Source organism: Aquarana catesbeiana, linkage group LG09 (genome assembly GCF_042186555.1).
Source record: "Aquarana catesbeiana isolate 2022-GZ linkage group LG09, ASM4218655v1, whole genome shotgun sequence".
In the NCBI taxonomy this organism is placed as follows: Eukaryota; Metazoa; Chordata; class Amphibia; order Anura; family Ranidae; genus Aquarana; species Aquarana catesbeiana.
Window position 1 is genome coordinate 260,253,479 of NC_133332.1, and position 25,045 is coordinate 260,278,523.

General features: G+C 50.5%; 1 protein-coding gene across 3 annotated transcripts in view; it reads right to left on the reverse strand.

The window, feature by feature from the left end:
* The window catches only part of LOC141108569 (caveolin-2-like), a 64,779-nt gene that overhangs the window by 34,003 nt on the left and 5,731 nt on the right, over nucleotides 1-25,045 (reverse strand). For 2 of the 3 annotated variants that reach the window (XM_073600290.1, XM_073600288.1), the window contains one exon: nucleotides 24,900-25,015. In XM_073600290.1, the coding sequence (XP_073456391.1) occupies nucleotides 24,900-25,015 (116 nt within the window). Of the gene's footprint in view, nucleotides 1-24,899; nucleotides 25,018-25,045 lie in introns of those variants that run through there. The other variant, XM_073600289.1, reaches the window with a different exon arrangement.

Sequence of the window (25,045 nt, forward strand, 5' to 3'; positions counted from 1 at the left end):
GGGGTGTAGAGTGTATGGTGGGTAGTATGTAAATGAGAGGGGTGTAGAGTGTATGGTGGGTAGTATGTACATGAGAGGGGTGGGTAGTATGTACATGAGAGGGGTGCGGAGTGTATGGTGGGGGTAGTATGTACATGAGAGGGGTGTGGAGTGTATGGTGGGTAGTATGTACATGAGAGGGGTGTGGATTGTATGGTGGGTAGTATGTACATGAGAGGGGTGTAGAGTGTATGGTGGGTAGTATGTACATGAGAGGGGTGGGTAGTATGTACATGAGAGGGGTGTAGAGTGTATGGTGGGTAGAATGTACATGAGAGGGGTGTGGAGTGTAGGGTGGTGGGTAGTATGTACATGAGAGGGGTGCGGAGTGTATGGTGGGTAGTATGTACATGAGAGGGGTGCTGAGTGTATGGTGGGTAGTATGTACATGAGAGGGGTGCGGAGTGTATGGTGGGTAGTATGTACATGAGAGGGGTGCGGAGTGTATGGTGGGTAGCATGTACATGAGAGGGGTGCGGAGTGTATGGTGGGTAGCATGTACATGAGAGGGGTGCGGAGTGTATGGTGGGTAGCATGTACATGAGAGGGGTGGGTAGCATGTACATGAGAGGGGTGGGTAGTATGTACATGAGAGGGGTGCAGAGTGTAGGGTGGTGGGTAGTATATACATGAGAGGGGTGTGGAGTGTAGGGTGGTGGGTAGTATGTACATGAGAGGGGTGCGGAGTGTAGGGTGGTGGGTAGTATGTACATGAGAGGGGTGCGGAGTGTATGGTGGGTAGTATGTACATGAGAGGGGTGCGGAGTGTATGGTGGGTAGTATGTACATGAGAGGGGTGTGGAGTGTATAGTGGGTAGTATGTACATGAGAGGGGTGCGGAGTGTATGGTGGGGGGTAGTATGTACATGAGAGGGGTGCGGAGTGTATGGTGGGTAGTATGTACATGAGAGGGGTGGGTAGCATGTACATGAGAGGGGTGGGTAGTATGTACATGAGAGGGGTGCGGAGTGTATGTAGGTGGGTAGTATGTACATGAGAGGGGTGTATGGTGCTGGGTAGTATGTACATGAGAGGGGTGCGAAGTGTATGGTGGGTAGTATGTACATGAGAGGGGTGCGGAGTGTATGGTGGGTAGTATGTACATGAGAGGGGTGCGGAGTGTATGGTGGGTAGTATGTACATGAGAGGGGTGCGGAGTGTATGGTGGGTAGAATGTACATGAGAGGGGTGAGGAGGAGTGTATGGTGGGTAGTATGTACATGAGAGGGGTGAGGAGTGTATGGTGGGTAGTATGTACATGAGAGGGGTGTGGAGTGTATGGTGGGTAGTATGTACATGAGAGGGGTGTAGAGTGTATGGTGGGGGTAGTATGTACATGAGAGGGGTGCGGAGTGTATGGTGGGTAGTATGTACATGAGAGGGGTGTAGAGTGTATGGTGGGTAGAATGTACATGAGAGGGGTGCGGAGTGTAGGGTGGTGGGTAGTATGTACATGAGAGGGGTGCGGAGTGTAGGGTGGGTGGTATGTACATGAGAGGGGTGAGGAGTGTATGGTGGGTGGTATGTACAGGAGAGGGGTGAGGAGTGTATGGTGGGTAGTATGTACATGAGAGGGGTGCGGAGTGTATGGTGGGTAGTATGTACATGAGAGGGGTGCGAAGTGCATGGTGGGTAGTATGTACATGAGAGGGGTGCGGAGTGTATGGTGGGTAGTATGTACATGAGAGGGGTGCGGAGTGTATGGTGGGTAGTATGTACATGAGAGGGGTGCGGAGTGTATGGTGGGTAGTATGTACATGAGAGGGGTGCGGAGTGTATGGTGGGTAGAATGTACATGAGAGGGGTGAGGAGGAGTGTATGGTGGGTAGTATGTACATGAGAGGGGTGAGGAGTGTATGGTGGGTAGTATGTACATGAGAGGGGTGTGGAGTGTATAGTGGGTAGTATGTACATGAGAGGGGTGTGTAGTGTATGGTGGGTAGTATGTACATGAGAGGGGTGTAGAGTGTATGGTGGGGGTAGTATGTACATGAGAGGGGTGCGGAGTGTATGGTGGGTAGTATGTACATGAGAGGGGTGTAGAGTGTATGGTGGGTAGTATGTACATGAGAGGGGTGGGTAGTATGTACATGAGAGGGGTGCGGAGTGTATGGTGGGGGTAGTATGTACATGAGAGGGGTGTAGAGTGTATGGTGGGTAGTATGTACATGAGAGGGGTGTAGAGTGTATGGTGGGTAGTATGTACATGAGAGGGGTGGGTAGTATGTACATGAGAGGGGTGCGGAGTGTATGGTGGGGGTAGTATGTACATGAGAGGGGTGCGGAGTGTATGGTGGGGGGGTATGTACATGAGAGGGGTGCGGAGTGTATGGTGGGTAGTATGTACATGAGAGGGGTGTGGATTGTATGGTGGGTAGTATGTACATGAGGGGTGTGTAGTGTATGGTGGGTAGTATGTACATGAGAAGGGTGTAGAGTGTATGGTGGGGGTAGTATGTACATGAGAGGGGTGCGGAGTGTATGGTGGGTAGTATGTACATGAGAGGGGTGCGGAGTGTATGGTGGGTAGTATGTACATGAGAGGGGTGCGGAGTGTATGGTGGGTAGCATGTACATGAGAGGGGTGCGGAGTGTATGGTGGGTAGTATGTACATGAGAGGGGTGCGGAGTGTATGGTGGGTAGTATGTACATGAGAGGGGTGTGGAGTGTATGGTGGGTAGTATGTACATGAGAGGGGTGCGGAGTGTATGGTGGGTAGTATGTAAATGAGAGGGGTGTAGAGTGTATGGTGGGTAGTATGTAAATGAGAGGGGTGTAGAGTGTATGGTGGGTAGTATGTACATGAGAGGGGTGGGTAGTATGTACATGAGAGGGGTGCGGAGTGTATGGTGGGGGTAGTATGTACATGAGAGGGGTGTGGAGTGTATGGTGGGTAGTATGTACATGAGAGGGGTGTGGATTGTATGGTGGGTAGTATGTACATGAGAGGGGTGTAGAGTGTATGGTGGGTAGTATGTACATGAGAGGGGTGGGTAGTATGTACATGAGAGGGGTGTAGAGTGTATGGTGGGTAGAATGTACATGAGAGGGGTGTGGAGTGTAGGGTGGTGGGTAGTATGTACATGAGGGGTGCGGAGTGTATGGTGGGTAGTATGTACATGAGAGGGGTGCGGAGTGTATGGTGGGTAGTATGTACATGAGAGGGGTGCGGAGTGTATGGTGGGTAGTATGTACATGAGAGGGGTGCGGAGTGTATGGTGGGTAGTATGTACATGAGAGGGGTGCGGAGTGTATGGTGGGTAGTATGTACATGAGAGGGGTGCGGAGTGTATGGTGGGTAGTATGTACATGAGAGGGGTGCGGAGTGTATGGTGGGTAGCATGTACATGAGAGGGGTGCGGAGTGTATGGTGGGTAGCATGTACATGAGAGGGGTGGGTAGCATGTACATGAGAGGGGTGGGTAGTATGTACATGAGAGGGGTGCAGAGTGTAGGGTGGTGGGTAGTATATACATGAGAGGGGTGTGGAGTGTAGGGTGGTGGGTAGTATGTACATGAGAGGGGTGCGGAGTGTAGGGTGGTGGGTAGTATGTACATGAGAGGGGTGCGGAGTGTATGGTGGGTAGTATGTACATGAGAGGGGTGCGGAGTGTATGGTGGGTAGTATGTACATGAGAGGGGTGTGGAGTGTATAGTGGGTAGTATGTACATGAGAGGGGTGCGGAGTGTATGGTGGGGGGTAGTATGTACATGAGAGGGGTGCGGAGTGTATGGTGGGTAGTATGTACATGAGAGGGGTGGGTAGCATGTACATGAGAGGGGTGGGTAGTATGTACATGAGAGGGGTGCGGAGTGTATGTAGGTGGGTAGTATGTACATGAGAGGGGTGTATGGTGCTGGGTAGTATGTACATGAGAGGGGTGCGAAGTGTATGGTGGGTAGTATGTACATGAGAGGGGTGCGGAGTGTATGGTGGGTAGTATGTACATGAGAGGGGTGCGGAGTGTATGGTGGGTAGTATGTACATGAGAGGGGTGCGGAGTGTATGGTGGGTAGAATGTACATGAGAGGGGTGAGGAGGAGTGTATGGTGGGTAGTATGTACATGAGAGGGGTGAGGAGTGTATGGTGGGTAGTATGTACATGAGAGGGGTGTGGAGTGTATAGTGGGTAGTATGTACATGAGAGGGGTGAGGAGTGTATGGTGGGTAGTATGTACATGAGAGGGGTGAGGAGTGTATGGTGGGTAGTATGTACATGAGAGGGGTGTGGAGTGTATAGTGGGTAGTATGTACATGAGAGGGGTGCTGAGTGTATGGTGGATAGTATGTACATGAGAGGGGTGTAGAGTGTATGGTGGGTAGTATGTACATGAGAGGGGTGTGGAGTGTATGGTGGGGGTAGTATGTACATGAGAGGGGTGCGGAGTGTATGGTGGGGGTAGTATGTACATGAGAGGGGTGCGGAGTGTATGGTGGGGGGGTATGTACATGAGAGGGGTGCGGAGTGTATGGTGGGTAGTATGTACATGAGAGGGGTGTGGATTGTATGGTGGGTAGTATGTACATGAGAGGGGTGTGTAGTGTATGGTGGGTAGTATGTACATGAGAGGGGTGTAGAGTGTATGGTGGGTAGTATGTACATGAGAGGGGTGTGGAGTGTATGGTGGGGGTAGTATGTACATGAGAGGGGTGCGGAGTGTATGGTGGGTAGTATGTACATGAGAGGGGTGCGGAGTGTATGGTGGGTAGTATGTACATGAGAGGGGTGCGGAGTGTATGGTGGGTAGTATGTACATGAGAGGGGTGCGGAGTGTATAGTGGGTAGTATGTACATGAGAGGGGTGTAGAGTGTATGGTGGGTAGTATGTACATGAGAGGGGTGGGTAGTATGTACATGAGAGGGGTGCGGAGTGTATGGTGGGGGTAGTATGTACATGAGAGGGGTGCGGAGTGTATGGTGGGGTGGTATGTACATGAGAGGGGTGCGGAGTGTATGGTGGGTAGTATGTACATGAGAGGGGTGTGGATTGTATGGTGGGTAGTATGTACATGAGAGGGGTGTGTAGTGTATGGTGGGTAGTATGTACATGAGAGGGGTGTAGAGTGTATGGTGGGTAGTATGTACACGAGAGGGGTGGGTAGTATGTACATGAGAGGGGTGTGGAGTGTATGGTGGGTAGTATGTAAATGAGAGGGGTGCGGAGTGTATGGTGGGTAGTATGTACATGAGAAGGGTGTAGAGTGTATGGTGGGTAGAATGTACATGAGAGGGGTGTGGAGTGTAGGGTGGTGGGTAGTATGTACATGAGAGGGGTGTGTAGTGTATGGTGGATAGTATGTACATGAGAGGGGTGTGTAGTGTATGGTGGGTAGTATGTACATGAGAGGGGTGCGGAGTGTATGTAGGTGGGTAGTATGTACATGAGAGGGGTGTGGAGTGTAGGGTGCTGGGTAGTATGTACATGAGAGGGGTGCGAAGTGTATGGTGGGTAGTATGTACATGAGAGGGGTGCGGAGTGTATGGTGGGTAGTATGTACATGAGAGGGGTGCGGAGTGTATGGTGGGTAGTATGTACATGAGAGGGGTGCGGAGTGTATGGTGGGTAGAATGTACATGAGAGGGGTGAGGAGGAGTGTATGGTGGGTAGTATGTACATGAGAGGGGTGAGGAGTGTATAGTGGGTAGTATGTACATGAGAGGGGTGTGTAGTGTATGGTGGGTAGTATGTACATGAGAGGGGTGTAGAGTGTATGGTGGGTAGTATGTACACGAGAGGGGTGGGTAGTATGTACATGAGAGGGGTGTGGAGTGTATGTTGGGTAGTATGTACATGAGAGTGGTGTGGAGTGTATGGTGGGTAGTATGTAAATGAGAGGGGTGCGGAGTGTATGGTGGGTAGTATGTACATGAGAAGGGTGTAGAGTGTATGGTGGGTAGAATGTACATGAGAGGGGTGTGGAGTGTAGGGTGGTGGGTAGTATGTACATGAGAGGGGTGCGGAGTGTATGGTGGGTAGTATGTACATGAGAGGGGTGCGGAGTGTATGGTGGGTAGTATGTACATGAGAGGGGTGCGGAGTGTATGGTGGGTAGTATGTACATGAGAGGGGTGCGGAGTGTATGGTGGGTAGTATGTACATGAGAGGGGTGCTGAGTGTATGGTGGGTAGTATGTACATGAGAGGGGTGTGGAGTGTATGGTGGGTAGTATGTACATGAGAAGGGTGTAGAGTGTATGGTGGGTAGAATGTACATGAGACGGGTGTGGAGTGTAGGGTGGTGGGTAGTATGTACATGAGAGGGGTGAGGAGGAGTGTATGGTGGGTAGTATGTACATGAGAGGGGTGAGGAGTGTATAGTGGGTAGTATGTACATGAGAGGGGTGTGTAGTGTATGGTGGGTAGTATGTACATGAGAGGGGTGTAGAGTGTATGGTGGGTAGTATGTACACGAGAGGGGTGGGTAGTATGTACATGAGAGGGGTGTGGAGTGTATGTTGGGTAGTATGTACATGAGAGTGGTGTGGAGTGTATGGTGGGTAGTATGTAAATGAGAGGGGTGCGGAGTGTATGGTGGGTAGTATGTACATGAGAAGGGTGTAGAGTGTATGGTGGGTAGAATGTACATGAGAGGGGTGTGGAGTGTAGGGTGGTGGGTAGTATGTACATGAGAGGGGTGCGGAGTGTATGGTGGGTAGTATGTACATGAGAGGGGTGCGGAGTGTATGGTGGGTAGCATGTACATGAGAGGGGTGCGGAGTGTATGGTGGGTAGCATGTACATGAGAGGGGTGGGTAGTATGTACATGAGAGGGGTGCGGAGTGTATGGTGGGTAGTATGTACATGAGAAGGGTGTAGAGTGTATGGTGGGTAGTATGTACATGAGAAGGGTGTAGAGTGTATGGTGGGTAGTATGTACATGAGAGGGGTGTGTAGTGTATGGTGGGTAGTATGTACATGAGAGGGGTGTGTAGTGTATGGTGGGTAGTATGTACATGAGAGGGGTGTAGAGTGTATGGTGGGTAGTATGTACATGAGAGGGGTGGGTAGTATGTACATGAGAGGGGTGTGGAGTGTATGGTGGGTAGTATGTACATGAGAGGGGTGTGGAGTGTATGGTGGGTAGTATGTACATGAGAGGGGTGTGGAGTGTATGGTGGGTAGTACGTACATGAGAGGGGTGTAGAGTGTATGGTGGGTAGAATGTACATGAGAGGGGTGTAGGGTGGTGGGTAGTATGTACATGAGAGGGGTGCGGAGTGTATGGTGGGTAGTATGTACATGAGAAGGGTGTAGAGTGTATGGTGGGTAGTATGTACATGAGAGGGGTGTGTAGTGTATGGTGGGTAGTATGTACATGAGAGGGGTGTAGAGTGTATGGTGGGTAGTATGTACATGAGAGGGGTGGGTAGTATGTACATGAGAGGGGTGTGGAGTGTATGGTGGGTAGTATGTACATGAGAGGGGTGTGGAGTGTATGGTGGGTAGTATGTACATGAGAGGGGTGTGGAGTGTATGGTGGGTAGTACGTACATGAGAAGGGTGTAGAGTGTATGGTGGGTAGAATGTACATGAGAGGGGTGTAGGGTGGTGGGTAGTATGTACATGAGAGGGGTGCGGAGTGTATGGTGGGTAGTATGTACATGAGAAGGGTGCAGAGTGTATGGTGGGTAGAATGTACATGAGAGGGGTGTGGAGTGTAGGGTGGTGGGTAGTATGTACATGAGAGGGGTGCGGAGTGTATGGTGGGTAGTATGTACATGAGAGGGGTGCGGAGTGTATGGTGGGTAGTATGTACATGAGAAGGGTGTAGAGTGTATGGTGGGTAGAATGTACATGAGAGGGGTGTAGGGTGGTGGGTAGTATGTACATGAGAGGGGTGCGAAGTGTATGGTGGGTAGTATGTACATGAGAGGGGTGCGGAGTGTATGGTGGGTAGTATGTACATGAGAGGGGTGCGGAGTGTATGGTGGGTAGTATGTACATGAGAGGGGTGCGGAGTGTATGGTGGGTAGAATGTACATGAGAGGGGTGAGGAGGAGTGTATGGTGGGTAGTATGTACATGAGAGGGGTGAGGAGTGTATAGTGGGTAGTATGTACATGAGAGGGGTGTGTAGTATGTACATGAGAGGGGTGTGGAGTGTATGGTGGGTAGTATGTACATGAGAGGGGTGTGGAGTGTATGGTGGGTAGTATGTACATGAGAGGGGTGTGGAGTGTATGGTGGGTAGTACGTACATGAGAAGGGTGTAGAGTGTATGGTGGGTAGAATGTACATGAGAGGGGTGTAGGGTGGTGGGTAGTATGTACATGAGAGGGGTGCGGAGTGTATGGTGGGTAGTATGTACATGAGAAGGGTGCAGAGTGTATGGTGGGTAGAATGTACATGAGAGGGGTGTGGAGTGTAGGGTGGTGGGTAGTATGTACATGAGAGGGGTGCGGAGTGTATGGTGGGTAGTATGTACATGAGAGGGGTGCGGAGTGTATGGTGGGTAGTATGTACATGAGAAGGGTGTAGAGTGTATGGTGGGTAGAATGTACATGAGAGGGGTGTAGGGTGGTGGGTAGTATGTACATGAGAGGGGTGTGAAGTGTATGGTGGGTAGTATGTACATGAGAGGGGTGCGGAGTGTATGGTGGGTAGTATGTACATGAGAGGGGTGCGGAGTGTATGGTGGGTAGTATGTACATGAGAGGGGTGCGGAGTGTATGGTGGGTAGAATGTACATGAGAGGGGTGAGGAGGAGTGTATGGTGGGTAGTATGTACATGAGAGGGGTGAGGAGTGTATAGTGGGTAGTATGTACATGAGAGGGGTGTGTAGTGTATGGTGGGTAGTATGTACATGAGAGGGGTGTAGAGTGTATGGTGGGTAGTATGTACACGAGAGGGGTGGGTAGTATGTACATGAGAGGGGTGGGGAGTGTATGTTGGGTAGTATGTACATGAGAGGGGTGTGGAGTGTATGGTGGGTAGTATGTAAATGAGAGGGGTGCGGAGTGTATGGTGGGTAGTATGTACATGAGAAGGGTGTAGAGTGTATGGTGGGTAGAATGTACATGAGAGGGGTGTGGAGTGTAGGGTGGTGGGTAGTATGTACATGAGAGGGGTGCGGAGTGTATGGTGGGTAGTATGTACATGAGAGGGGTGCGGAGTGTATGGTGGGTAGTATGTACATGAGAGGGGTGCGGAGTGTATGGTGGGTAGTATGTACATGAGAGGGGTGCGGAGTGTATGGTGGGTAGTATGTACATGAGAGGGGTGCTGAGTGTATGGTGGGTAGTATGTACATGAGAGGGGTGTGGAGTGTATGGTGGGTAGTATGTACATGAGAAGGGTGTAGAGTGTATGGTGGGTAGAATGTACATGAGACGGGTGTGGAGTGTAGGGTGGTGGGTAGTATGTACATGAGAGGGGTGAGGAGGAGTGTATGGTGGGTAGTATGTACATGAGAGGGGTGCTGAGTGTATGGTGGGTAGTATGTACAGGAGAGGGGTGCTGAGTGTATGGTGGGTAGTATGTACATGAGAGGGGTGCGGAGTGTATGGTGGGTAGTATGTACATGAGAGGGGTGCGGAGTGTATGGTGGGTAGCATGTACATGAGAGGGGTGCGGAGTGTATGGTGGGTAGTATGTACATGAGAGGGGTGGGTAGCATGTACATGAGAGGGGTGGGTAGTATGTACATGAGAGGGGTGCGGAGTGTATGGTGGGTAGTATGTACATGAGAAGGGTGTAGAGTGTATGGTGGGTAGTATGTACATGAGAAGGGTGTAGAGTGTATGGTGGGTAGTATGTACATGAGAGGGGTGTGTAGTGTATGGTGGGTAGTATGTACATGAGAGGGGTGTGTAGTGTATGGTGGGTAGTATGTACATGAGAGGGGTGTAGAGTGTATGGTGGGTAGTATGTACATGAGAGGGGTGGGTAGTATGTACATGAGAGGGGTGTGGAGTGTATGGTGGGTAGTATGTACATGAGAGGGGTGTGGAGTGTATGGTGGGTAGTATGTACATGAGAGGGGTGTGGAGTGTATGGTGGGTAGTACGTACATGAGAAGGGTGTAGAGTGTATGGTGGGTAGAATGTACATGAGAGGGGTGTAGGGTGGTGGGTAGTATGTACATGAGAGGGGTGCGGAGTGTATGGTGGGTAGTATGTACATGAGAAGGGTGTAGAGTGTATGGTGGGTAGTATGTACATGAGAGGGGTGTGTAGTGTATGGTGGGTAGTATGTACATGAGAGGGGTGTAGAGTGTATGGTGGGTAGTATGTACATGAGAGGGGTGGGTAGTATGTACATGAGAGGGGTGTGGAGTGTATGGTGGGTAGTATGTACATGAGAGGGGTGTGGAGTGTATGGTGGGTAGTATGTACATGAGAGGGGTGTGGAGTGTATGGTGGGTAGTACGTACATGAGAAGGGTGTAGAGTGTATGGTGGGTAGAATGTACATGAGAGGGGTGTAGGGTGGTGGGTAGTATGTACATGAGAGGGGTGCGGAGTGTATGGTGGGTAGTATGTACATGAGAAGGGTGCAGAGTGTATGGTGGGTAGAATGTACATGAGAGGGGTGTGGAGTGTAGGGTGGTGGGTAGTATGTACATGAGAGGGGTGCGGAGTGTATGGTGGGTAGTATGTACATGAGAGGGGTGCGGAGTGTATGGTGGGTAGTATGTACATGAGAAGGGTGTAGAGTGTATGGTGGGTAGAATGTACATGAGAGGGGTGTAGGGTGGTGGGTAGTATGTACATGAGAGGGGTGCGAAGTGTATGGTGGGTAGTATGTACATGAGAGGGGTGCGGAGTGTATGGTGGGTAGTATGTACATGAGAGGGGTGCGGAGTGTATGGTGGGTAGTATGTACATGAGAGGGGTGCGGAGTGTATGGTGGGTAGAATGTACATGAGAGGGGTGAGGAGGAGTGTATGGTGGGTAGTATGTACATGAGAGGGGTGAGGAGTGTATAGTGGGTAGTATGTACATGAGAGGGGTGTGTAGTGTATGGTGGGTAGTATGTACATGAGAGGGGTGTAGAGTGTATGGTGGGTAGTATGTACACGAGAGGGGTGGGTAGTATGTACATGAGAGGGGTGTGGAGTGTATGTTGGGTAGTATGTACATGAGAGGGGTGTGGAGTGTATGGTGGGTAGTATGTAAATGAGAGGGGTGCGGAGTGTATGGTGGGTAGTATGTACATGAGAAGGGTGTAGAGTGTATGGTGGGTAGAATGTACATGAGAGGGGTGTGGAGTGTAGGGTGGTGGGTAGTATGTACATGAGAGGGGTGCGGAGTTTATGGTGGGTAGTATGTACATGAGAGGGGTGCGGAGTGTATGGTGGGTAGTATGTACATGAGAGGGGTGCGGAGTGTATGGTGGGTAGTATGTACATGAGAGGGGTGCGGAGTGTATGGTGGGTAGTATGTACATGAGAGGGGTGCTGAGTGTATGGTGGGTAGTATGTACATGAGAGGGGTGTGGAGTGTATGGTGGGTAGTATGTACATGAGAAGGGTGTAGAGTGTATGGTGGGTAGAATGTACATGAGAGGGGTGTGGAGTGTAGGGTGGTGGGTAGTATGTACATGAGAGGGGTGCGGAGTGTATGGTGGGTAGTATGTACATGAGAGGGGTGCGGAGTGTATGGTGGGTAGTATGTACATGAGAGGGGTGCGGAGTGTATGGTGGGTAGTATGTACATGAGAGGGGTGCGGAGTGTATGGTGGGTAGTATGTACATGAGAGGGGTGCTGAGTGTATGGTGGGTAGTATGTACATGAGAGGGGTGTGGAGTGTATGGTGGGTAGTATGTACATGAGAAGGGTGTAGAGTGTATGGTGGGTAGAATGTACATGAGACGGGTGTGGAGTGTAGGGTGGTGGGTAGTATGTACATGAGAGGGGTGAGGAGGAGTGTATGGTGGGTAGTATGTACATGAGAGGGGTGCTGAGTGTATGGTGGGTAGTATGTACAGGAGAGGGGTGCTGAGTGTATGGTGGGTAGTATGTACATGAGAGGGGTGCGGAGTGTATGGTGGGTAGTATGTACATGAGAGGGGTGCGGAGTGTATGGTGGGTAGTATGTACATGAGAGGGGTGCGGAGTGTATGGTGGGTAGCATGTACATGAGAGGGGTGCGGAGTGTATGGTGGGTAGTATGTACATGAGAGGGGTGGGTAGCATGTACATGAGAGGGGTGGGTAGTATGTACATGAGAGGGGTGCGGAGTGTATGGTGGGTAGTATGTACATGAGAAGGGTGTAGAGTGTATGGTGGGTAGTATGTACATGAGAAGGGTGTAGAGTGTATGGTGGGTAGTATGTACATGAGAGGGGTGTGTAGTGTATGGTGGGTAGTATGTACATGAGAGGGGTGTGTAGTGTATGGTGGGTAGTATGTACATGAGAGGGGTGTAGAGTGTATGGTGGGTAGTATGTACATGAGAGGGGTGGGTAGTATGTACATGAGAGGGGTGTGGAGTGTATGGTGGGTAGTATGTACATGAGAGGGGTGTGGAGTGTATGGTGGGTAGTATGTACATGAGAGGGGTGTGGAGTGTATGGTGGGTAGTACGTACATGAGAAGGGTGTAGAGTGTATGGTGGGTAGAATGTACATGAGAGGGGTGTAGGGTGGTGGGTAGTATGTACATGAGAGGGGTGCGGAGTGTATGGTGGGTAGTATGTACATGAGAAGGGTGTAGAGTGTATGGTGGGTAGTATGTACATGAGAGGGGTGTGTAGAGTGTATGGTGGGTAGTATGTACATGAGAGGGGTGTGTAGTGTATGGTGGGTAGTATGTACATGAGAGGGGTGTAGAGTGTATGGTGGGTAGTATGTACATGAGAGGGGTGGGTAGTATGTACATGAGAGGGGTGTGGAGTGTATGGTGGGTAGTATGTACATGAGAGGGGTGTGGAGTGTATGGTGGGTAGTATGTACATGAGAGGGGTGTGGAGTGTATGGTGGGTAGTACGTACATGAGAAGGGTGTAGAGTGTATGGTGGGTAGAATGTACATGAGAGGGGTGTAGGGTGGTGGGTAGTATGTACATGAGAGGGGTGCGGAGTGTATGGTGGGTAGTATGTACATGAGAAGGGTGCAGAGTGTATGGTGGGTAGAATGTACATGAGAGGGGTGTGGAGTGTAGGGTGGTGGGTAGTATGTACATGAGAGGGGTGCGGAGTGTATGGTGGGTAGTATGTACATGAGAGGGGTGCGGAGTGTATGGTGGGTAGTATGTACATGAGAAGGGTGTAGAGTGTATGGTGGGTAGAATGTACATGAGAGGGGTGTGGAGTGTAGGGTGGTGGGTAGTATGTACATGAGAGGGGTGCGGAGTGTATGGTGGGTAGTATGTACATGAGAGGGGTGCGGAGTGTATGGTGGGTAGTATGTACATGAGAGGGGTGCGGAGTGTATGGTGGGTAGTATGTACATGAGAGGGGTGCGGAGTGTATGGTGGGTAGTATGTACATGAGAGGGGTGCTGAGTGTATGGTGGGTAGTATGTACATGAGAGGGGTGTGGAGTGTATGGTGGGTAGTATGTACATGAGAAGGGTGTAGAGTGTATGGTGGGTAGAATGTACATGAGACGGGTGTGGAGTGTAGGGTGGTGGGTAGTATGTACATGAGAGGGGTGAGGAGGAGTGTATGGTGGGTAGTATGTACATGAGAGGGGTGCTGAGTGTATGGTGGGTAGTATGTACAGGAGAGGGGTGCTGAGTGTATGGTGGGTAGTATGTACATGAGAGGGGTGCGGAGTGTATGGTGGGTAGTATGTACATGAGAGGGGTGCGGAGTGTATGGTGGGTAGCATGTACATGAGAGGGGTGCGGAGTGTATGGTGGGTAGTATGTACATGAGAGGGGTGGGTAGCATGTACATGAGAGGGGTGGGTAGTATGTACATGAGAGGGGTGCGGAGTGTATGGTGGGTAGTATGTACATGAGAAGGGTGTAGAGTGTATGGTGGGTAGTATGTACATGAGAAGGGTGTAGAGTGTATGGTGGGTAGTATGTACATGAGAGGGGTGTGTAGTGTATGGTGGGTAGTATGTACATGAGAGGGGTGTGTAGTGTATGGTGGGTAGTATGTACATGAGAGGGGTGTAGAGTGTATGGTGGGTAGTATGTACATGAGAGGGGTGGGTAGTATGTACATGAGAGGGGTGTGGAGTGTATGGTGGGTAGTATGTACATGAGAGGGGTGTGGAGTGTATGGTGGGTAGTATGTACATGAGAGGGGTGTGGAGTGTATGGTGGGTAGTATGTACATGAGAGGGGTGTGGAGTGTATGGTGGGTAGTACGTACATGAGAAGGGTGTAGAGTGTATGGTGGGTAGAATGTACATGAGAGGGGTGTAGGGTGGTGGGTAGTATGTACATGAGAGGGGTGCGGAGTGTATGGTGGGTAGTATGTACATGAGAAGGGTGTAGAGTGTATGGTGGGTAGTATGTACATGAGAGGGGTGTGTAGTGTATGGTGGGTAGTATGTACATGAGAGGGGTGTAGAGTGTATGGTGGGTAGTATGTACATGAGAGGGGTGGGTAGTATGTACATGAGAGGGGTGTGGAGTGTATGGTGGGTAGTATGTACATGAGAGGGGTGTGGAGTGTATGGTGGGTAGTATGTACATGAGAGGGGTGTGGAGTGTATGGTGGGTAGTACGTACATGAGAAGGGTGTAGAGTGTATGGTGGGTAGAATGTACATGAGAGGGGTGTAGGGTGGTGGGTAGTATGTACATGAGAGGGGTGCGGAGTGTATGGTGGGTAGTATGTACATGAGAAGGGTGCTGAGTGTATGGTGGGTAGTATGTACATGAGAGGGGTGCGGAGTGTATGGTGGGTAGTATGTACATGAGAGGGGTGCGGAGTGTATGGTGGGTAGTATGTACATGAGAGGGGTGCGGAGTGTATGGTGGGTAGCATGTACATGAGAGGGGTGCGGAGTGTATGGTGGGTAGTATGTACATGAGAGGGGTGGGTAGCATGTACATGAGAGGGGTGGGTAGTATGTACATGAGAGGGGTGCGGAGTGTATGGTGGGTAGTATGTACATGAGAGGGGTGCGGAGTGTATGGTGGGTAGTATGTACATGAGAAGGGTGTAGAGTGTATGGTGGGTAGAATGTACATGAGAGGGGTGTAGGGTGGTGGGTAGTATGTACATGAGAGGGGTGCGAAGTGTATGGTGGGTAGTATGTACATGAGAGGGGTGCGGAGTGTATGGTGGGTAGTATGTACATGAGAGGGGTGCGGAGTGTATGGTGGGTAGTATGTACATGAGAGGGGTGCGGAGTGTATGGTGGGTAGAATGTACATGAGAGGGGTGAGGAGGAGTGTATGGTGGGTAGTATGTACATGAGAGGGGTGAGGAGTGTATAGTGGGTAGTATGTACATGAGAGGGGTGTGTAGTGTATGGTGGGTAGTATGTACATGAGAGGGGTGTAGAGTGTATGGTGGGTAGTATGTACACGAGAGGGGTGGGTAGTATGTACATGAGAGGGGTGTGGAGTGTATGTTGGGTAGTATGTACATGAGAGGGGTGTGGAGTGTATGGTGGGTAGTATGTAAATGAGAGGGGTGCGGAGTGTATGGTGGGTAGTATGTACATGAGAAGGGTGTAGAGTGTATGGTGGGTAGAATGTACATGAGAGGGGTGTGGAGTGTAGGGTGGTGGGTAGTATGTACATGAGAGGGGTGCGGAGTTTATGGTGGGTAGTATGTACATGAGAGGGGTGCGGAGTGTATGGTGGGTAGTATGTACATGAGAGGGGTGCGGAGTGTATGGTGGGTAGTATGTACATGAGAGGGGTGCGGAGTGTATGGTGGGTAGTATGTACATGAGAGGGGTGCTGAGTGTATGGTGGGTAGTATGTACATGAGAGGGGTGTGGAGTGTATGGTGGGTAGTATGTACATGAGAAGGGTGTAGAGTGTATGGTGGGTAGAATGTACATGAGAGGGGTGTGGAGTGTAGGGTGGTGGGTAGTATGTACATGAGAGGGGTGCGGAGTGTATGGTGGGTAGTATGTACATGAGAGGGGTGCGGAGTGTATGGTGGGTAGTATGTACATGAGAGGGGTGCGGAGTGTATGGTGGGTAGTATGTACATGAGAGGGGTGCGGAGTGTATGGTGGGTAGTATGTACATGAGAGGGGTGCTGAGTGTATGGTGGGTAGTATGTACATGAGAGGGGTGTGGAGTGTATGGTGGGTAGTATGTACATGAGAAGGGTGTAGAGTGTATGGTGGGTAGAATGTACATGAGACGGGTGTGGAGTGTAGGGTGGTGGGTAGTATGTACATGAGAGGGGTGAGGAGGAGTGTATGGTGGGTAGTATGTACATGAGAGGGGTGCTGAGTGTATGGTGGGTAGTATGTACAGGAGAGGGGTGCTGAGTGTATGGTGGGTAGTATGTACATGAGAGGGGTGCGGAGTGTATGGTGGGTAGTATGTACATGAGAGGGGTGCGGAGTGTATGGTGGGTAGTATGTACATGAGAGGGGTGCGGAGTGTATGGTGGGTAGCATGTACATGAGAGGGGTGCGGAGTGTATGGTGGGTAGTATGTACATGAGAGGGGTGGGTAGCATGTACATGAGAGGGGTGGGTAGTATGTACATGAGAGGGGTGCGGAGTGTATGGTGGGTAGTATGTACATGAGAAGGGTGTAGAGTGTATGGTGGGTAGTATGTACATGAGAAGGGTGTAGAGTGTATGGTGGGTAGTATGTACATGAGAGGGGTGTGTAGTGTATGGTGGGTAGTATGTACATGAGAGGGGTGTGTAGTGTATGGTGGGTAGTATGTACATGAGAGGGGTGTAGAGTGTATGGTGGGTAGTATGTACATGAGAGGGGTGGGTAGTATGTACATGAGAGGGGTGTGGAGTGTATGGTGGGTAGTATGTACATGAGAGGGGTGTGGAGTGTATGGTGGGTAGTATGTACATGAGAGGGGTGTGGAGTGTATGGTGGGTAGTACGTACATGAGAAGGGTGTAGAGTGTATGGTGGGTAGAATGTACATGAGAGGGGTGTAGGGTGGTGGGTAGTATGTACATGAGAGGGGTGCGGAGTGTATGGTGGGTAGTATGTACATGAGAAGGGTGTAGAGTGTATGGTGGGTAGTATGTACATGAGAGGGGTGTGTAGAGTGTATGGTGGGTAGTATGTACATGAGAGGGGTGTGTAGTGTATGGTGGGTAGTATGTACATGAGAGGGGTGTGGAGTGTATGGTGGGTAGTATGTACATGAGAGGGGTGTGGAGTGTATGGTGGGTAGTACGTACATGAGAAGGGTGTAGAGTGTATGGTGGGTAGAATGTACATGAGAGGGGTGTAGGGTGGTGGGTAGTATGTACATGAGAGGGGTGCGGAGTGTATGGTGGGTAGTATGTACATGAGAAGGGTGCAGAGTGTATGGTGGGTAGAATGTACATGAGAGGGGTGTGGAGTGTAGGGTGGTGGGTAGTATGTACATGAGAGGGGTGCGGAGTGTATGGTGGGTAGTATGTACATGAGAGGGGTGCGGAGTGTATGGTGGGTAGTATGTACATGAGAAGGGTGTAGAGTGTATGGTGGGTAGAATGTACATGAGAGGGGTGTAGGGTGGTGGGTAGTATGTACATGAGAGGGGTGCGAAGTGTATGGTGGGTAGTATGTACATGAGAGGGGTGCGGAGTGTATGGTGGGTAGTATGTACATGAGAGGGGTGCGGAGTGTATGGTGGGTAGTATGTACATGAGAGGGGTGCGGAGTGTATGGTGGGTAGAATGTACATGAGAGGGGTGAGGAGGAGTGTATGGTGGGTAGTATGTACATGAGAGGGGTGAGGAGTGTATAGTGGGTAGTATGTACATGAGAGGGGTGTGTAGTGTATGGTGGGTAGTATGTACATGAGAGGGGTGTAGAGTGTATGGTGGGTAGTATGTACACGAGAGGGGTGGGTAGTATGTACATGAGAGGGGTGTGGAGTGTATGTTGGGTAGTATGTACATGAGAGGGGTGTGGAGTGTATGGTGGGTAGTATGTACATGAGAAGGGTGTAGAGTGTATGGTGGGTAGAATGTACATGAGAAGGGTGTAGAGTGTATGGTGGGTAGAATGTACATGAGAGGGGTGTGGAGTGTAGGGTGGTGGGTAGTATGTACATGAGAGGGGTGCGGAGTGTATGGTGGGTAGTATGTACATGAGAGGGGTGCGGAGTGTATGGTGGGTAGTATGTACATGAGAGGGGTGCGGAGTGTATGGTGGGTAGTATGTACATGAGAGGGGTGCGGAGTGTATGGTGGGTAGTATGTACATGAGAGGGGTGCTGAGTGTATGGTGGGTAGTATGTACATGAGAGGGGTGTGGAGTGTATGGTGGGTAGTATGTACATGAGAAGGGTGTAGAGTGTATGGTGGGTAGAATGTACATGAGACGGGTGTGGAGTGTAGGGTGGTGGGTAGTATGTACATGAGAGGGGTGAGGAGGAGTGTATGGTGGGTAGTATGTACATGAGAGGGGTGCTGAGTGTATGGTGGGTAGTATGTACAGGAGAGGGGTGCTGAGTGTATGGTGGGTAGTATGTACATGAGAGGGGTGCGGAGTGTATGGTGGGTAGTATGTACATGAGAGGGGTGCGGAGTGTATGGTGGGTAGTATGTACATGAGAGGGGTGGGTAGCATGTACATGAGAGGGGTGGGTAGTATGTACATGAGAGGGGTGCGGAGTGTATGGTGGGTAGTATGTACATGAGAAGGGTGTAGAGTGTATGGTGGGTAGTATGTACATGAGAAGGGTGTAGAGTGTATGGTGGGTAGTATGTACATGAGAGGGGTGTGTAGTGTATGGTGGGTAGTATGTACATGAGAGGGGTGTGTAGTGTATGGTGGGTAGTATGTACATGAGAGGGGTGTAGAGTGTATGGTGGGTAGTATGTACATGAGAGGGGTGGGTAGTATGTACATGAGAGGGGTGTGGAGTGTATGGTGGGTAGTATGTACATGAGAGGGGTGTGGAGTGTATGGTGGGTAGTATGTACATGAGAGGGGTGTGGAGTGTATGGTGGGTAGTACGTACATGAGAAGGGTGTAGAGTGTATGGTGGGTAGAATGTACATGAGAGGGGTGTAGGGTGGTGGGTAGTATGTACATGAGAGGGGTGCGGAGTGTATGGTGGGTAGTATGTACATGAGAAGGGTGTAGAGTGTATGGTGGGTAGTATGTACATGAGAGGGGTGTGTAGTGTATGGTGGGTAGTATGTACATGAGAGGGGTGTAGAGTGTATGGTGGGTAGTATGTACATGAGAGGGGTGGGTAGTATGTACATGAGAGGGGTGTAGAGTGTATGGTGGGTAGAATGTACATGAGAGGGGTGTAGGGTGGTGGGTAGTATGTACATGAGAGGGGTGCGGAGTGTATGGTGGGTAGTATGTACATGAGAAGGGTGCAGAGTGTATGGTGGGTAGAATGTACATGAAAGGGGTGTGGAGTGTAGGGTGGTGGGTAGTATGTACATGAGAGGGGTGCGGAGTGTATGGTGGGTAGTATGTACATGAGAGGGGTGCGGAGTGTATGGTGGGTAGTATGTACATGAGAGGGGTGCGGAGTGTATGGTGGGTAGTATGTACATGAGAGGGGTGCTGAGTGTATGGTGGGTAGTATGTACATGAGAGGGGTGTGGAGTGTATGGTGGGTAGTATGTACATGAGAAGGGTGTAGAGTGTATGGTGGGTAGAATGTACATGAGACGGGTGTGGAGTGTAGGGTGGTGGGTAGTATGTACATGAGAGGGGTGAGGAGGAGTGTATGGTGGGTAGTATGTACATGAGAGGGGGTGCTGAGTGTATGGTGGGTAGTATGTACAGGAGAGGGGTGCTGAGTGTATGGTGGGTAGTATGTACATGAGAGGGGTGCGGAGTGTATGGTGGGTAGTATGTACATGAGAGGGGTGCGGAGTGTATGGTGGGTAGTATGTACATGAGAGGGGTGGGTAGCATGTACATGAGAGGGGTGGGTAGTATGTACATGAGAGGGGTGCGGAGTGTATGGTGGGTAGTATGTACATGAGAAGGGTGTAGAGTGTATGGTGGGTAGTATGTACATGAGAGGGGTGTGTAGTGTATGGTGGGTAGTATGTACATGAGAGGGGTGTGTAGTGTATGGTGGGTAGTATGTACATGAGAGGGGTGTAGAGTGTATGGTGGGTAGTATGTACATGAGAGGGGTGGGTAGTATGTACATGAGAGGGGTGTGGAGTGTATGGTGGGTAGTATGTACATGAGAGGGGTGTGGAGTGTAGGGTGGTGGGTAGTATGTACATGAGAGGGGTGCGGAGTGTATGGTGGGTAGTATGTACATGAGAAGGGTGTAGAGTGTATGGTGGGTAGTATGTACATGAGAGGGGTGTGTAGTGTATGGTGGGTAGTATGTACATGAGAGGGGTGTAGAGTGTATGGTGGGTAGTATGTACATGAGAGGGGTGGGTAGTATGTACATGAGAGGGGTGTGGAGTGTATGGTGGGTAGTATGTACATGAGAGGGGTGTGGAGTGTATGGTGGGTAGTACGTACATGAGAAGGGTGTAGAGTGTATGGTGGGTAGAATGTACATGAGAGGGGTGTAGGGTGGTGGGTAGTATGTACATGAGAGGGGTGCGGAGTGTATGGTGGGTAGTATGTACATGAGAGGGGTGGGAAGTGTATGGTGTGTAGCATGTACATGAGAGGGGTGGGTAGTATGTACATGAGAGGGGTGCGGAGTGTATGGTGGGTAGTATGTACATGAGAGGGGTGCGGAGTGTATGGTGGGTAGTATGTACATGAGAAGGGTGTGGAGTGTATGGTGGGTAGTATATACATGAGAGGGGTGCGGAGTGTATGGTGGGTAGTATGTACATGAGAAGGGTGTGGAGTGTATGGTGGGTAGTATATACATGAGAGGGGTGCGGAGTGTATGGTGGGTAGTATGTACAGGAGAGGGGTGTGGAGTGTATGGTGGGTAGTATGTACATGAGAGGGGTGCGGAGTGTATGGTGGGTAGTATGTACATGAGAGGGGTGCGGAGTGTATGGTGGGTAGTATGTACATGAGAGGGGTGCGGAGTGTATGGTGGGTAGTATGTACATGAGAGGGGTGCGGAGTGTATGGTGGGTAGTATGTACAGGAGAGGGGTGTGGAGTGTATGGTGGGTAGTATGTACATGAGAGGGGTGCGGAGTGTATGGTGGGTAGTATGTACATGAGAGGGGTGCGGAGTGTATGGTGGGTAGTATGTACATGAGAGGGGTGCGGAGTGTATGGTGGGTAGTATGTACATGAGAGGGGTGCGGAGTGTATGGTGGGTAGTATGTACATGAGAGGGGTGCGGAGTGTATGGTGGGTAGTATGTACATGAGAGGGGTGCGGAGTGTATGGTGGGTAGTATGTACATGAGAGGGGTGCGGAGTGTATGGTGGGTAGTATGTACATGAGAGGGGTGCGGAGTGTATGGTGGGTAGTATGTACAGGAGAGGGGTGCGGAGGAGGAGGGAGGAGGGAGGGAGGGAGGAGAAGAAGAAGGAGGGAGGAGGGAGGAGGAGGAGGAGGGAGGAGGAGTCATACAAAGAAATATCAGACTGGCAGATTTGTAACAAAGTACAAACATCACTTCTTAGAAGGACATTAAAGAGGCCCTGTCACCCTTCATAGCACAACTCCACTGTCCCTTTTTCTTTGGCTACTTGGGGGCCTGGAGATCTATTCAGGACACTTTCCTCTGAGCTCTTACACACATTTACACACATAAACATACAAATATTATATATATATATATATACACACACATCTATTTCTATCTATATCTATTTATCTCCCTCTCTCTTTGGCCCCTTTCTCACGATCGGACCGTTTAGGTCTCCCTGTCAGTTTTGACGGCGGACATGATTGGGCGCTCCATGTTAGTCTATGGAGCGTCGGATGTCAGCCGAGACATGTCCGCTGACATCTGACCCCGTCCGATCCGCTAAAAGCAGACGGATGGCTCTACGTCCAGGTCCGTCGCTGTCGGATCGGGTGAGATCTGATGAAAACAGACACGCTGTCCCTCTTCATCCGATCCCTCCATAGGCGGCAGCGGCTCCTGACAAGCCCCTCCCCGCTCAGTGAGCAGAGAGGAACCTGTCATCCGACGACTCAGCGGAGATCAACGGACAGATCTCCCGCTGAGCCGGCGGACCGAGGCGGGCTCTGTAGAAACTGAGTCCGCCTCGTGTGAAAGGGGCCCCCTATCTCTCTATCTATCTTTCTACCTTGAAGTCAAATGAAAGGTCACTGAAGTTCCTCTTTAACCCCCTTTCCTGTCACTGCCTCCTGGCCCTTTAAGTGGATTGAAATGCAGAGAGGCGGGCACTCCGATCATGTTACTGCTGTGATTGGCTGTCACATGATTGAAAGCTTCCAATCACAAGTACGCATCGGGAGCTTTCCTGCGACAGTTTAGCTGCTGTGCTGGGAGTGTCGCTCTCGGCACATTATACCGTTTCCATAGAGACGTATAGATGTGGTCTCTGGGCAGGTGGGCTTTAATGAGCGGCTGCGTCTCCAAGTATACAGTATATACACTCACCGGCCACTTTATTAGGTACACCTTGCTAGTAGCGGGTTGGACCCCCTTTTGCCTTCATTCTTGGTGGAATAGATACAACAAGGTGTTGGAAACGTTCCTCAGAGATTTTGCTCCATAGTGACATGATAACATCACACAGTTGCTGCAGATTTGTCCGCTGCACATCCATGGTGCCAATCTCCCGTTCCACCACATCCCAAAGGTGCTCTATTGGATGAGATGTGGTGAGTGTGGAGGCCATTGGAGTACAGGGACCTCATTGTCCAGTGGTGAGATGATTGGAGCTTTGTGACATGGTGCATTATCCTGCTGGAAGGAGCCATCAGAAGATGGGGGACACTGTAGTCATAAAGGGATGGACATGGTCACCAACAATACTCAGGTAGGACGTGGTGTTTATATGATGCTCAATTGGTACTAAGGAGCCCAAAGTGTGCCAAGAAAATATCCCCCCCACACCATTTAACCCCCACCACCAGCCTGAACCGGTGATATCCCATCCCCCACACCATTACACCCCCACCACCAGCCTGAACCGGTGATATCCCATCCCCCACACCATTACACCCCCACCACCAGCCTGAACCGGTGATATCCCATCCCCCACACCATTACACCCCCATCACCAGCCTGAACCGGTGATATCCCATCCCCCACACCATTACACCCCCATCACCAGCCTGAACCGGTGATATCCCATCCCCCACACCAGTACACCCCCACCACCAGCCTGAACCGGTGATATCCCATCCCCCACACCATTACATCCCCACCACCAGCCTGAACCGGTGATATCCCATCCCCCACACCATTACACCCCCATCACCAGCCTGAACCAGTGATATCCCATCCCCCACACCATTACACCCCCACCACCAGCCTGAACCGGTGATACCCCATCCCCCACACCATTACACCCCCACCACCAGCCTGAACCAGTGATATCCCATCCCCCACACCATTACACCCCCACCACCAGCCTGAACCGGTGATATCCCATCCCCCACACCATTACACCCCCACCACCAGCCTGAACCGGTGATACCCCATCCCCCACACCATTACACCCCCACCACCAGCCTGAACCGGTGATATCCCATCCCCCACACCATTACACCCCCACCACCAGCCTGAACCGGTGATACCCCATCCCCCACACCATTACACCCCCACCACCAGCCTGAACCGGTGATATCCCATCCCCCACACCATTACACCCCCACCACCAGCCTGAACCGGTAATACAAGGCAGGATGGATCCATGCGCCAAATTCTGACCCGACCATCTGAATGTCGGAGCTGAAATCCAGACTCATCAGATCAGGCAACGTTTTTCCAATCTTCTATTGTCTAGTTTTGGTGATCCTGTGCCAATTGTAGCCTCAGTTTCCTGTTCTTAGCTCACAGGAGCGGCACCCGGTGTGGTCTTCTGCTGCTGTAGCCCATCTGCTTCAAGGTTAGATGTGCTGAGCATTCAGAGATGGTATTCTGCATACCTTAGGTGTAACGAGGGGTTATTTAAGTTACGTTGCCTTTCTGTCATCTGGATCCAGTCTGCCCATTCTCCTCTGACATCAACAAGGTATTTTCCTCCACACAACTGCCGCTCACTGGATATTTTCTCTTTTTCCCACCATTCTCTGTAAACTCGAGAGATGGTTGTGTGTGAGAATCCCAGAAATACTCAGACTAGCCCGTCTGTCACCAACAACCATGCCACGTTCAAAGTCACTTCAATCCCCTTTCTTCCCCATTCTGATGCTCGGTTTAAACTTTAGACGCGGTGAAGACGACTTGCTAGATGCCTAAATGCACTACATTGCTGCCATGTGATTGGCTGATAAGCAGTTTGTGTTACCAAGCAATTGAACAGGTGTACCTAATAAAGTGGCCAGTGAGTGTATATTATATAACCTCAAAAAGTGACAGAACTGGAATTTTGCGAATGCGTGTTTTGCTAAAATCCCAGTTGTGACACATCTGAGGTCATATAATACAGAAGCCCCGATGACTTCAGTGCTTGAAACCCTGAAATTGGTTGGTTCTCTTACTGCTCTGAGTATTTAATAAAAGCCGAGGATTCTGACCAATGGTGTGGTGCCGTTACTGCTTAGTACATATTTGGGTTTTGTACGGCTCCCCTGGGCTCTGCTAGAGAGATTTACACTCATTTCCTGTCCCAGTCACAGCGGTTTCACCAGACAGGAATAACAATAAAAATAACACACATATATAAAAACCTGACAGGGGTTCTAAACATAAACTCTAACACATCCATAGTCCCCTCGGCTCGCACTGCTCTTGGACTCACCCAGAAATATCCAGGCGCTGTCTTTGTAGTTCTGATGCCACGACACGGAATCCTTCACACTGAGCCGAGCCTCCCGATCATTCAGCTCATTGATCAGCTTCACTTTTGTTAACGGACTACAAAAAAAAAAAAAGGATAATGGATTA